We start from the raw sequence: 13,165 nt of genomic DNA on the forward strand, positions 1-13,165 counted from the left end.
TATGTGATTATTATGAAATGAAAAATACATTATTTGGCATAGGTTTTTTGAACAGGTTGATATATTGATATTAGGCTTGAAAGTTCAATTTTTTTATTATTAAAAAAATAGTTTTTTTTAATATTTCAAACCGACCAAACCGACTAAACCGCACCGCAAAAAACCGCACCGCTATAGGTCGGAAAACCGACCCTAGGTGGTGTGCATCGGTTCTAATTATAAAAAAACCGATCTCTATCGGTTCGGTAATAAATTTAGCAAAAAACCGCCCTTACCGAACCGCGCACACCCCTAATAGAAAGTGAGATAGAAACTACAAAGTATACGTGAGTTTGTGGGTTTTAAAGTATAGGAGTTTTAATTTACATATCTATCTCCATTAGTTAAAAACTTGTAAGTAAGTATGATGAGAGAATTTTAGGCATAAAAAATAAAGGAAAGTGGATTTTTACCGGAATGTCATTTAGTTTTGTCTCTACTTAAATATAGAGGTGTAGGGACATTTTTGAATTAAAAAATAAAGAATCCGAACAGGATAAACCCTTTAAATAGTAATATAGAAGATTAAATATATCTCATACACGTTTGATAAAAAATATTTCCTAAAAACTAACACACACTAAAACGAGCATTTTACTCCATTTCAAACCCTAAATTTTAGTTTCTTAAAAATTCCTTTCAATGTAACCTCATTAACAACAGACAAATTCAAATTGAAAAATTACATTAAACTCTAAATAAAAAAAGAGCCTTATTGCACGTGCAAATCTCTATTTATTTAGAAAGTTAGTTATGCCTTCAAAAAATGTCATAAATACTTCAAATCTAATTAGATAATCTTTATTCTTTTTAAAAAAAAAAGGGTTAAAATTGTAAATCAACAAAATTAAATAAATAAACTACTAGAAACTTTTTTTCTAAAAATTAGTACACTCTCTATCTAAACATATCTCACATACATTTGATACAGTTTTTTTTTCCTCCTAAAAACTAGCACACACTAAACCCAGTAATTTACTCCATTTTAAATCCTAAATTTTAGTTTTATAAAAATCACTTCCTAACCTTACTAACAATAGATAAATTTAAATTAAAAAATTATATTAAACTAAAAAAAAAAAAAACTCATTGCACGTGAGGAGCACATGTGATGAGGCTAGTAGTTTATAAAGGTGCTGCTAAACATAATAGGCAAAATTTGCTAATTGAATAATTTTTGAAAAAAAATTGGTGAATAGAATGCAGCTGAAGTTAATGTGTTAAGTAGACTATTTTTGGAACTCAAATTTGTCAAATTCGAGTTTAACAAACTTGAGTTCCGAGTAGCATACACCAATACTAATTGGACCGTGAGTTTATCAAACTCGAGTTCCAGCTCAAACTCGAATTTGACAAATTCAAGTTAGAATTAAATGGTCGTTCCGCCAAGGATTTGTGTCTTTGATTATGATTGTCATTTTGGTTCTCATGAAAGTCGTATGCCCCGGAGAATTTTATTAGTTGATGCTTGATCTAAGAGAAAGTCTAACACAACTTTTATGTATTATCACAACTTTTACCACAACTCTAATCAAATGTGGTCTTGAAAGAACCGTTGATATTAAAGTAACTACAAGCAATCCGTGAACTTTGCAACAGTTCTTCTCCTGCTTAATGCAACTACTTGGGTTAGTAAAGGAAATAAATACCTCTTCTTCTTCCTCTTCTTCTTTTTCGTTTTTCCTTTCCTTTTTATTTATTTATTTATTTATATATTTTTTTATTATGAAAAACAAGATAACAAAAACAATTTTACATTTTGGTCGCCTCAATTGAGCACTATTCTAGAAACTTGAAAAACCAAACAGCAAAGCAAATGGATCATTCAAGAAAGCACCATATCCTTAACCCTAAAAAGGCTTAAAAGTCTAATAATCCCCAACAACAACAACAACAACTCAGATTATTTGTATTGTTTGGACAATTGCGACATTTCTAAAAATTCTATTGTAGCAGTTTTATAAAACTTCACTATAGTTTATAAAGTTGCTGCTAAACATAAAAATGCAAAATTTGCTAACTAGTACTATTTTAGAAAAAAATTTGTGAATAGTATGCGACTAAAGTTAATTAGTTAAATAGACTGTTTTTAGAACTCAAGTTTGTTAAACTCTAATTAGTTAAGTAGACTGTTTTTGAAACTCAAGTTTGTCAAACTTGAGTTTAATAAACTCAAGTTCCAAAAACAGTCTAATTAACTAATTAACTTTATCCATGTGCCACTTTTCTATTTTTTTCTAAAAACATATTATTTGGCAAATTTTGCCAACATTAGTGTGCGTTTGGCACAAATTAAAAAATCAACTTATTTTACCATTCAACTTATTTTTGTTACTATTTATATGTGTCATTGCACTTGTTGATATTATTTATGGGTCCTACTGTATTATTTCAGTAAATTTTTACCTTTATCTATAGTACTTTTAGGATTCAGCAAAATACTTTCAGTTTCAGTTCCAGCAAAAGTCTCAGTTTTGCGACTATTGTGTGGGATATAGTGACATTAAAAAAGGCCGCCTAAATTCAAATTTTGTGTAGTTGATTATTTTTCAAGGGAAAACCAAGCAATGTCACTGAGTCACAGAGTTCTTAACCACTTTTAAATAATTAAATAAGTTAAGTGATTAAAATACACATTGATGACCGTATAAATTATTGATTTGGAGGAAAACTGTGTAATTTTCAAAATTGGTGGAGTTTTTTAACTTAAAAACAGATCAATATCAAGCCAGCTCACAAATACACATACAGATTTAACCTATAGTTCTCCTACAAGAATGAATTCAAATGGAAAATTAAGAGAAGATTTCCACGTTAGATCCTCACATTAGTCGGTGGAAAATAGGGTGGATATGAGGAGTTATGCGGTATCTTTGAAAGTTTACCAGTTATTTTGTTTACAATACCAAATGCTTTTTCAATAAACTATTATACTTCTAAGAAAGATCTATATATCTCTTTATTTTTCTTTGCAAGTTCAAAACTCTATCGGGAAAGTTCACCATATATGCTCCTGACTCCTGAGAATGACATATATCGCGGAATATAGAAACAAGTTAATATTTATTAAGTGATTATCTATGTAGACTCGTTCTTAACTATACCTACCTGGAGGCTGGAGCATAATTCTCCAACTAAACAGATTTTTTTTTTTTTTTTTTTTGATGGGAAGACTGAGACTTTTATTGAAAAAACTCAAAAAGAAGCTACGTCATGGAGAATAGCTTGCTCTAGGAAGCAAGGATTCTCTTCTATCCAGGTCACATAGTCCTCAATACCTAATGCATGTTTTGCTAACAAGTGAGCAGGTCTATTGCCTTGCTTCTTTACATGAGAAAATTCAACCCTACCTATACCGACATGATAACATTATATATGGTAAACATATCAAAAGATTTTAATGCAGACCATAAGCAATGCGATAACTTTTCTTATAGTCTTCTACCTTCTAACGCGGCTTGAGGTAATAAACGAATATATTTTTGTGTCCCTTACTCGTTTTTCAAAACGTACAATCTCATACAAACTCAAGCGCCACCTATCACAAACGGAGCATTCTAGTTGTTGGGGCAAAAAATAATGTTAGTAACTTCCAGAAGTTGTTCAATAGTTTGCAGGTCCAGTATGTGAAGTCAAGTGGTCATTTTTTTTTTTTTTTTTTTTGATGGGAAGACTGAGACTTTTATTGAAAAAACTCAAAAAGAAGCTACGTCATGGAGAATAGCTTGCTCTAGGAAGCAAGGATTCTCTTCTATCCAGGTCACATAGTCCTCAATACCTAATGCATGTTTTGCTAACAAGTGAGCAGGTCTATTGCCTTGCTTCTTTACATGAGAAAATTCAACCCTACCTATACCGACATGATAACATTATATATGGTAAACATATCAAAAGATTTTAATGCAGACCATAAGCAATGCGATAACTTTTCTTATAGTCTTCTACCTTCTAACGCGGCTTGAGGTAATAAACGAATATATTTTTGTGTCCCTTACTCGTTTTTCAAAACGTACAATCTCATACAAACTCAAGCGCCACCTATCACAAACGGAGCATTCTAGTTGTTGGGGCAAAAAATAATGTTAGTAACTTCCAGAAGTTGTTCAATAGTTTGCAGGTCCAGTATGTGAAGTCAAGTGGTCAACATGCAAGCGCGTAAGACTTATCAAAACAAGCACTGTTACCGTTAATAATTTGTTAGCTAGTGAGCTAGTCATGAGTCAAAATTAATAGCCCCATTGTATTACTTTCTCTTTGTTCACGTAATCACTTATGTAATCACTTATATAATCCAATTTGACTTGGTATACACCTAACACACTTGTACAAAACGCATATATCCAATCCAAAATCACAATCACAAAAAGGGTTACAAGAATATTAGTATATCCACTCCCTCCTATCCAAATATAGGTTAAAGCATTTGGGCACAAAAATTTATGGTCTTAAACCTTAAGGGATTTATGGAGCTCGTATAATTAATCTCTTTTAACACTAGAAAACATAGCCAACAGTGGAGAAGAGAAAGTAAAATAGATTAAATGGTGAGAATTATCCGACCTGACCAATAATGGACTAGAAAATCTCGTCCAATCTTAGTGATTAACAGCATTCAACGTGCTCAAAATGCCATAGTATGAGGGTTCAGTAACAAAACATTGCTTATGAAAAATGAATACCTTCTTTTGTATGAAAAGGGCATGAAACCCATGAAATTCTACAATTTTCATCTTATATTGTACAAGATGAATAAACAAAAAAATGTATACATGATTGTAAATGAAGAGAATGACAATGAATTTCTATATCATCCTTTCTATTTACACAAAAGAATATATGAATCAGTAATCTGCTCTTACTCATGAAAAATTAGGAAATTCTGTTATTCATGATGTTCCTCTAATCAATGGGGAGGACTGTGTTCTTGATTGGGGAATAATTCTTTCTGAGAAGTTTCCTTCCTCGACTGAACTTGTGCTTGGTGTCATTTCCCTACCAGAGCTTGATGATGTCAACACCCTTGGGCTCAACCCACAAATGAGTCGAGGAGAGAAATTTGATCTTGAACCGGCAACACTTCTTGGAGACAAGTTCACTTGCTCCAAAGCGCGGAACTGGAGCTCTGAGGGATAGTCCCTCACACAACCAATTCGGGGTCCAGCTCCTGTTGTCCACTTGCAAGACAACTGCTTTCCCAGTTGATATGAGTTCATTTCTTTATGTGAATTGATCCTTTTGAGAATTGATTCTTCAGGAATGATTTCTACTTCATTCCTTTCATGTTCTTCTTCATCAGACAAGTTCTGCTTTTGAGCCTTGCCATCCTGTTCAGAAGTTAATCCTTCTTCGGCTGTTTCATAACCATCAGCCAGAGGTTCCACTGGCAAACTATTGCAACTTGGTTCAATATCTTGATTTTCTCTTTCTAAACTCTCATACAATTCATGTCTTTCCGGTATATCAAGATTAACCAAATCTCTATTGACACTGCGTAATCGGCTTGATATGGACAGATCGGATGCAGTATCTGTCTCTTCTCCTGTTGAATCAGTCTTTACACAAGTTAAGTCTTCAGTCTCTGAGCCATTCAACTTCTGAGTCACGTCCTCATCAGATGAGTGGCTTCTAAGATGAATACTGCTTCTTTGCTTTCCAGGCAAATCATCTTCCTCATCATCGACTGGACTCGTCTGAATATAAGAGAAAAATGACATTCTCAGCATACTGGCCTTTACTTATTTTCGATAATAAGAGAAAAAAGATTTGATATCATTTTAAAGAACATTAAGCTTTTTATTTTTACCTTGACATCTGTGAGATCCACATTGTTCTCTTTAAGGAAGGAGATGAAGTCCTTAAAATTTTCTTCTGTAGGCCGATAATGACCACTGTGAGGCCAAACTGCCTGTTGAGAGTAGTAGAAATCGTTGTCAATTAATTGTGCCATAAATGAGGACTACCGTAAATAGGAAGAAAAATCTTGAGCCTTTTATTACTTTTCTTTACAATATTTTTTTTCATGTTCTAAGATAGAAATTCTATGAACTTTAATGCAATATCTATACCTTTAGGATGCCATTCTCAATGACTAATCTCCCAGCAGCAGATGTCGCTCCTCCAGCCAAGAAGCTAGAATGCTGGAAAGTACCTTTTTTCTTCTTGCCAACATACAAAACCTTAGATGTGCTAAGGACAAAAATCCACTTCGCATCACTGGTGGTGTTGAGGACCTCCCCCGATTTCTTGTACAAGAACTTTCCATCTTTTATAACAACTTCATAGGCCAATCTTTCCGTCTATTAAAAGTTGGAAACAAATTATTAGTAAATAAAATGATAACAAATTGAAATAGATGATGATCAAGGAAGGAAATAAAGGCTCACCGGACCCAAATACTTGATACACTGCTGTTGAAGTTTTGATCGAGGGCATTTTTCAAGATTTACTTCCTTCCCTTCTCCTATATCTAGCCTGCATTTCCAAAACCAGAATAAGTATATTCAAATCCAAATTCTTGAACATCTGGAATCAAAATTCTTATTATGAAGCAAAATCATTTTGGTTAAAGGAAATTACCAGTAGAAGAAGGGTTCTTTACACTGACAATGAAGCCATTTTTTATAATAAAAGTGTAAATTATGTCCATATCGATGGCGTGGATCAATCTGTTTCAGATGAATAATAAGAATTGAAATCAGTAAAGGTTGATGAAGAAACAGGGAAAAATCAGTAAAAGCCAACTATGTTCTAGTGTAATTGACTTACAGCCTCTAGCCAGTGTTGCAAAGCAAGTTTTTGTGCTCTATCATCCTTAGATAAACCTTTTCCAACCTGCATTAACAAAGAGACAAATACTTAGATATCAAAATAAAGTACATGGCATAAGTCAGAAGCAAATATCAATCTGTTTGAAATTTACCTTGGCAGCTCTGGTTCTTGCTCTTGACCATCGTGAAATGGCAGTTTCATGCTTCTCAATATCGAAGAATGATATAGAACTCCTCTTCAGTTCAGCAAAATCCAAGAGTTTCCACCTATGGTATGAAATATAATTGCATTAGCACAAGATACAAACACATCAAATACATGAAAAAAAGGGCAGTGTTGCTGCATGCATATAAAAAGGACACATACCAGCTCTGCTCAACCAGGACTGCACAATCTGCTAGCCTTCTTCTGGTTCGGAAGCTTTTGTACACCTTTTGCAACTTTAGTGCAGCTTCATGCTTGGGGTTGTTGGGATCCAAAATTGGCGACTGTTGGATCATCCCCACTTCACCATCTGATCTTGGGGATTGATTATTAATCACTTCACTTCTTGGGCTGTTTGATTCAATGGGCACATTGCGTTCTTCGTCTATTGAAGGAGCCTTGACTGAGACCATTTTTTCCATTTCTCTATCTTTAAAGCTAACAGATGTTTCTATTGTCATATTTCCAGAACCTAAGGATTTCAACATGGGGGGTTCAGAATCACAATCGCTTATACTGATAGATCGCACTGGTGTTTTAAGTTCATCGTCCCCCAAATTGATGGAATTGACAATAATAGATCGTAGGCCATCTTCTACATCACTGTATCTTGCAAATGGGCAGGAAAAAGAAATCCCCATTTGACAAGGAAGGTTGTATAAACAACCAAATCAATCCAAATTCCTGTCAAAACAAAACAAAATACAAAGATGTGAGCGGGAGTGTCACATATTTGATAATGCTAAAGGACTCAATATTGACTGTAAAATTATCATCTTTCCAACTTGGGAAACCAGAAAAAAAACTTCAAGACAAACAAAAATACAAGCTTGAATCTAAAAAAACGTACGGAAAAAACAATATATAATCAACCAGGTATGCAAAATTAACAGATAAAATCAATTGAATCTAGCCCCCAAAAAGCCAAAGACGCCCATTTTCTCCTAATAGCATTATCCATATGGTAGAACATTCAAAGATGATATAACTAAGGTAAGCAAGCAAGTCACTGTCCTATCAATCAAACAAGTCGCTGAAAACCCATTAGAAAAGACCAACGATCTGCAAAAACAATAACCCAAAAAAATATATCTTTTTCAAATCAGAAAATATATATATTCTGAAGACAAACACATATCTCTGTAACCAAAAGCCAACACAGAAAAACCAGAATACCCATTTGCCATTTCATTTAAAAGAATAATACTTTACATGAGCTGAATAATCTTCCAAATGTTTCACACAAAACCCATCAAGAAAAAGAGTAAAAGGATCTAAAAAAACGAATACTCAAGCAAAGAATCCAAGAAATCAGACACATTACCATGTTATGAAGATAAAATTCACAAGAACCCAGAACAGGAATTTAATCCAACCAGCATAAGAACAAACAATAATGCAGAAATGTCACATTTGTAATACCATTTTTGTTGTAGCTCCCTTTCTATAGACTAAAAATACAAACAGAAACAAGAAAAAATAGAAAACTATAAAAGAGAAAGATATTATTAGGGACTATACCTTAAATTAAGGACTATAGTAAGTGAACCAACAAATGAGGAGCTAGGAAATGGGAAAAAAGAGTTCCGAATTCAATGGGGTGTGTGCAAAAAGATTTAAGCTTTGACTTTTTTTGTGAGGTTTGGAGGTTTGGACTTTGATAATTTTGCAAAGAGAGGATTAAAGCTTCTCTCTCTCTCTCTCTCTCTCTCTCTCTCTCTCTCTCTGTGTATATTTCTTTCCTATACAAAAGCTTTGTACTTCAAGTTTCAGAGCTAAAAAGATGAACGTAGATAACCTCAGACGACGATTGTTTATATAGTATGTAGGACAGAGAAAGTTAGAGAGAGAGAGAGAGACAGAGAGAGACAGAGACAGAGAGGTTTCAGTGTTTTATTTTTATTTTGTGTGTATGTGTGTGTGTGTGTTTTAATTTTCCAACCACGTGGGGAGGACAATACTGAGGACGTAATTTCTCAATCTTTTCTTCTCTTTTTTATATGCGTATGTATATAAATTTCTTTGCCTTTTGTCAAATTTTTATTCTTAGAAAAAAAGAAAAAAGTTATGGCCTTTTGCTCTGTTCTCTGAAGTCTATTTTCTTTGTTTTTAAAAATTCTTGCTTTTTGGTAATTCCCTTTTGCTTGATAATTTTAGCTACCAAAATTACTTTCCTTCCCTCAAAATTTAGGAATCCTATTGTGTGCCATGATATAATTTAATCTTAGGCCATTAAGCAAGCATTGAATGTGCTTCAAACATCTGAGCTTTTATGAGATCTAACCCCCCAAAAAAAATGGTTATATTTACAAATTATGGTAAATTATGGGCAAAACATATGTACAATTTCTTATGTATTGTTGTATCTAAGATTCTCCAATTGAATTTAATTATATTGAAATTTTTTTATAGAAGAAACCTGAATATTTCATTGAATCAAACTCAGCTATAATCTGGTAAAAGTACATTATTAAAGCATGGAAAAACATTCTTCATTCACATAGAAAAATTGCTAATATGTCTTGCATGTATCTAACAAAGTTTTGAGTTACAAAGTTACATTGTCTGAGACAAGCTATATTAAATGTAGCAAAAATAGTATATATTCTTTCAAGAGCATTTAAATACAAACATATTGGTCATAGGTCAATGCAACCACATGATTGAATTTAATTTAAGGACCTACGCGTTTTACAATTTTATTATTTGTTGAAAGTTGTCAAAACTAAAACATGTAGTTGCATTTAAAAAAATACAAGGTTTTAAAGGTTGCATGTAAGGAATACAAATCTTCTATACCACTTTTTGTATTCTATTTTATATTTTACCAATTATAACTTATCATGTGCTTGTTTAATTTTTCTTATAATATAGCCAAAGTTTAAAATGGAAAAAAATAAAAATAAAAACATGACAAATTGTAATACATGGAATATGAAGTGGAACATAAAAAATAATTCAGAAAATTTGTATTCGTACAATAGTAAGTAAGTAAGCTATAAAAAAAAAGGCTAATGAAAAACTTACAAGTGTCATTAACTCATCACCTACTTTATTCATTTACAATTTTGAATAGAGCGACGGTATGTACCATTTATTTGTTCTCATTCTGTTCATAGTAATGTGTAGGACTATCTTTATATATAACTTTCTCGGAAATAGTCATCGTAACTCTATTCCATGGCCATGAAGTTTGTGTCAATTTCACTAAAAAGTCTAGTAGTTACTCAACAACAAGAGCGATTTGACTTACTCATCATGATCGATCGCCACTGCTTATGTCATTAATTTGGATTGTCCAGGTACCTCCACTAGAATAAGTAACGTAACTTAACTCATAAGCTTTTTTGTTTAAGCTTAAACTCCAATAAGCTTACCTCACATATGACATGTTTAGTTAGTTGGAGTATTATTTAGATTATATATAACGCTATTGACACACAAAATAATAATAATAATAATAATAATAATAAAATCATAACTTTTATCTAACTTATCACATGACAAGTTGTGAGTAGTAGAGAAAAAATAATGGGTCCACACTTCTACCATTTACAACTTATAATGTGATGAGTTGTGGCAAAAGTTATGAATTTTTTTGTTTTACTAACATTTCTTATTATATATATTACATTTTTTTGACAAAGTCATTATTTGAGGAAGCTTTGTAGGCTTTGGTGGTGTAAGATATGACATAGTTGTTATTGGATTTTTTTTGGATATATATGAGTTAGATTGAAATTTCTTTTGCCCCGCACTTAGCTTTGGCCCTTTTGAATATATATATATATATATATTTTTTTTTTTTTAAGTGAAAGCTAGCTTTCAAGGTCTGTGAAATTGAAACTTCCATGCATTCTTCCAAGTATGTCCCACAGGTTGACCCTGAATATACCAAAGGAAAGTGTAAGATGGGTTAATAATAACAACAAAAAGTCCTTTTAAAGTCTAAAGCTTGTCCTTAGTTTGATAATATATTTGAAGCTTTCAATCTTATGCTGGCACTTTAATACATAGATATTATCTGTCCCTTTAATTATTTATATGCATAAATGCTATCACTGATTATGGAGGATTGTGCATGTATTTTGGTTCGAGTACAATTTTAATTTGTTGTGCTACATGTCTTAATACCCCACTAAATTAAATTCACTTTTTATATATATATATATATATAAATCATAGTATAATGGGTTCCAGTTAGTCCAACTAGTAAAGTCTCTGATGGTTAAATAAAAAATCTGTGGTTCAATTTATGCCTATACCAAAAACTGATTGATGTCTTGGTCTGATAATAATGAATACAATCATCATAAGCAGATATCATAAAAAACTCTATAAAATTAAAAAAAAAAAAAAAAAAAAAGGGTAGTGTACTTTTTTTTTTGGCTTGGTGAGGGTGGTGGTGTAAGTATTTGGTAGCATTAATGTCAGTAGAAAATTATATACTTAGACTCTAACACCATTCCACACGTACTAGTTGATCCCTTCAAAGTCCAAAGAAAGCTTTGGGGGTCGCTTTTCTGTCTTTCTAGGTCAAGAAGATCCTAATTTACTCCAAAAGAGGAACCAGTAAAACCTAAAGATTTAATTTAAGCATATTCTTTTCGAGAGAAAATGGACAAGGAAAAATATTTGTGTACTGTGAAGGTTTGAGATCTAATATTGGTACCAAACTTGCAAGTGGTTAACAATATTAATGGGAAACAAAATTTATTCAATACTCATCAAATAGAGCAATATTCTATTCTCTTGTATGAATGATCTCTCTCGTCATAATTTGTACAATGCTCTGCTAGCTACTCTTTTCTTTTCTTTTTTGCTAATTAATTGTTACTTGTTTAGAATGTTAAAAGCAGAGTGAAAGTAACATATTTTGGGAGTACCAAATGCTAGTTGTGCTTTCTAGCTGTTTCCTCAAATAATTTACAGCCCCCAATGAGTATGTCAATGAGAATATTGTTTTTCACTTCTATTTACCACATTGTTCGCACACAGATATGTTATTTTATAAACTTTATAGAGACACGTGTTTATATTATAACATGTCTAGTAAATTTGGCTACTAAACATAAATTTCACTTAACTTTATAATAGTTTTATAAAATCTTAGGGCCTTTTTGGTAGGTTAGTTTGAGTAATGTTGTTTAAGTGTTTTTGATATATGTATGGGTTAAAAAATGTATTGAAATGTATGTAAAGTTGTTTAAAATGTGAAAATGTTGGTTAGAACGAACCAACTAAATAGACCCTTTATGTATTAGATATAACAATATTTCTACCTAATTTATGTTTCAAACAAAATAAATCAATGAAAATAAAAATAAACCAAACCAAGTTTGTGTGTGAAACAATAAATTTTTTTTTTTTTTTTTTGGGTAGAATGTGAAACAATAAAGCTTGACACTTCATATGCTATAATTAGCTTTGAATCATTTCTCGATTTATCATGTGTACATATTTTTTTTTTGTGAAAGTACATCACGCGTAGCCGAAAAAAACCCAAGTACAGTATATAAAAATTATGTATTTGCCGGCTGAAAAGTAGCATACAGCAAAATCATACAATAATTTAAACATTTTATACCTTAATTTAGTAGTGAACTTTTTGACAAAATCATTTTGAATCCTGTGTCTTTTCATAACTTTTTGAATAATAATAATAATAATAAAGATCTCAAAATCCAAGTGTCAAAAAGTTGGTCTCCAAATCCAAAAAAAATGATCTGTCATAAAAATATAAAAATAAAATAAATAACCCTTTGGAACACACTTTAGCCAACGGGGTTCATAAATGAACCAGTCCATGAAAACCTCGTCCCCAGTGCAGTTGTTTTGTTTGAATCACATCTAGTCAACCCCATCAATTTTTTATTTTATTTTTTATGTTCAATTTTTATAATATAGTTTAATAATTTTTTAGATATAAAAATCAGAAGAAATCGAACAATAATCGTCACCTACAACTGTCAAATTTCAGATCTCCATGCATTTTCGATGGGTACTTTGCACCGTACGAACTCGTGGAGGTGGTGTGTTCTATTTTTCCACGTGTCTCCTTCACATTCAGCCACGTGGTGCTGCTTGGTAATTGTTGTACAAACATACCTAACACTTTAGACAAGCAAATCCCTTGCCGGTCGGCGCTATTTTA

General features: G+C 32.1%; 1 protein-coding gene across 1 annotated transcript; it reads right to left on the reverse strand.

Moving 5' to 3' along the window:
• Positions 1-4,600: 4,600 nt before the first annotated feature.
• On the reverse strand, positions 4,601-8,948 carry LOC111991075 (IQ domain-containing protein IQM2). Its single transcript, XM_024022852.2, has 9 exons — positions 8,533-8,948; positions 7,174-7,695; positions 6,959-7,073; positions 6,805-6,870; positions 6,616-6,704; positions 6,423-6,510; positions 6,105-6,335; positions 5,843-5,944; positions 4,601-5,729 (listed from the first exon to the last, which is right to left on the reverse strand). The coding sequence occupies exons 2-9, from the start codon at positions 7,650-7,652 to the stop codon at positions 4,926-4,928; spliced, it is 1,974 nt and encodes a 657-aa protein (XP_023878620.1). The 5' UTR covers positions 7,653-7,695; positions 8,533-8,948; the 3' UTR covers positions 4,601-4,925.
• Between the last annotated feature and the right edge of the window lie 4,217 nt (positions 8,949-13,165).

The sequence above is a fragment of the Quercus suber genome, unplaced genomic scaffold (genome assembly GCF_002906115.3).
Source record: "Quercus suber isolate HL8 unplaced genomic scaffold, Cork oak 2.0 scaffold_192, whole genome shotgun sequence".
NCBI classification, from domain to species: domain Eukaryota; kingdom Viridiplantae; phylum Streptophyta; class Magnoliopsida; order Fagales; family Fagaceae; genus Quercus; species Quercus suber.